Source organism: Aplysia californica, unplaced genomic scaffold, assembly GCF_000002075.1.
Source record: "Aplysia californica isolate F4 #8 unplaced genomic scaffold, AplCal3.0 scaffold00859, whole genome shotgun sequence".
In the NCBI taxonomy this organism is placed as follows: domain Eukaryota; kingdom Metazoa; phylum Mollusca; class Gastropoda; order Aplysiida; family Aplysiidae; genus Aplysia; species Aplysia californica.
This window is the reverse complement of record NW_004798129.1, coordinates 150990-152738: the sequence shown is the minus strand read 5'-3', so window position 1 is coordinate 152738 and position 1749 is coordinate 150990. Positions and strand designations below refer to the sequence as shown.

Here is a 1749-nt window from a genome sequence, read left to right as displayed (position 1 = left end):
AGAGAGAGAGAGAGAGAGAGAGAGAGAGAGAGAGAGAGAGAGAGAGGGAGAAACGTGAGGGAAATGAGTTGTTTATTGATAACTACCTTCATGTAAGTTACATCGGCCATGATGATTAGAATAGGAGACAGGTCAAAGGTTAAGGAATACCAAAATCATGAGTGATTTTTTTTTAATTAGAAAAATTGTTACTACGCATTCAAACCATTGGTTTACGCTATGACTTTGCTAATATTCAGGCGTTGATCACGAATATGATATTAGACTTTTCATCGGAACCTAAACTCAGAAACATTTTTAGCTCTGCCTGGGTTATTTCTTATGAGTCACCACACCACCTGTTTTGGTGGACACAACCAAATGGAGTTTTGACCGATTGCTATAGCAAAAACTGGTTCTCCATTTCAACTACCGACTTCCCAAAAGACGGACGGACGACTTTTGGACAGGAGGTTTCTGATTTGGTGGACACGCGGGCTAAGGCGTCGGTAATTTAGTTCTTAGGCTACAAAACTTATAAATGTGAGATTGCGGTTTCTGAGGGTTCGAGCGTTGTGTCCTTGGAAAAGGCACTTAACACAAATGTCCTTGTTTGATTCGGTCCTTTCGGAGATGGACGTTAGATTCGAGGGTACCGCCTTATAAAACGTACTTTCCAGTGCTGCAAGGACGTTGAACCTATACGATCTCATTTTCAGAGAGGCTAAGATCACTATTTGTTGTTCATTCCAAAGAAACGGAAATTATACTTTTACATCTTACTACATCGATGATAGACACTTAAGTCAATGTCTTGTACTGAGTCAAAAGAAGTATAAATAAATACAAGCTGTTTCCTGATTCCAAAACAAATCGAAATGTCAAAACCAAAATGTTCCCTTCGCTCTGTTCTTACCAGACATGCAGATTTTCGTCTAAAAGGAAAATGCAGGTGTTCTGTGAGTCTTGAACCCATACGTAAGAACACTTCAAGAATTGTATCCATCCTTTCCATCTGACAACGATTCAACTACGATGCAGTTGGTCTATTACTCCCATTATCGTTTTCAGCCCAACATGATACCAATCTATTTGTCTTTGAGAGTATGGAGCTGAAGCTACGTGGTGGAAGTACATTAACATCTCTCCACATAGTACACTAACATCTCTCCACACAGTACACTAACATCCCTCCACACAGTACACTAACATCTCTCCACACAGTACACTAACATCTCTCCACACAGTACACTAACATCCCTCCACACAGTACACTAACATCTCTCCACACAGTACACTAACATCCCTCCACACAGTACACTAACATCTCTCCACACAGTACACTAACATCTCTCCACACAGTACACTAACATCCCTCCACACAGTACACTAACATCCCTCCACACAGTACACTAACATCTCTCCACACAGTACACTAACATCCCTCCACACAGTACACTAACATCTCTCCAAAACTACAACAAAAAACTTGAAAATCAAACTACTGTTTCTCGTACAGAAGAGTAAAAAGCCCAAGGGTTATAGAAGTAAATAAAGGCGAGAAAATGGCGTAAATACTCGTGACGTCAAGTGTAGCTGTACAACTTACTTCTTGTGTCAATGTCGTCTCGGACGTCCTCTAGAGGGACGTATGTATCACTCACGGGCCGCTCGTCTGGGTTGGGGATAAAGACAAGATGGATTTTGAAAGAACATATCTATCTATCTATCTATCTATCTATCTATCTATCTATCTATCTATCTATCTAT

General features: G+C 40.5%; 1 protein-coding gene across 1 annotated transcript in view; it reads right to left on the bottom strand.

Annotated features, from left to right (window-relative positions):
• Nucleotides 1-1588: 1588 nt before the first annotated feature.
• Nucleotides 1589-1749, bottom strand: part of LOC101861772 — a gene marked incomplete at both ends in the record, with an annotated part of 12002 nt that continues 11841 nt past the window's right edge. Inside the window, 1 exon segment of the mRNA XM_013089023.1 lies at nt 1589-1654. Within this exon segment, the coding sequence (XP_012944477.1) occupies nt 1589-1654 (66 nt within the window).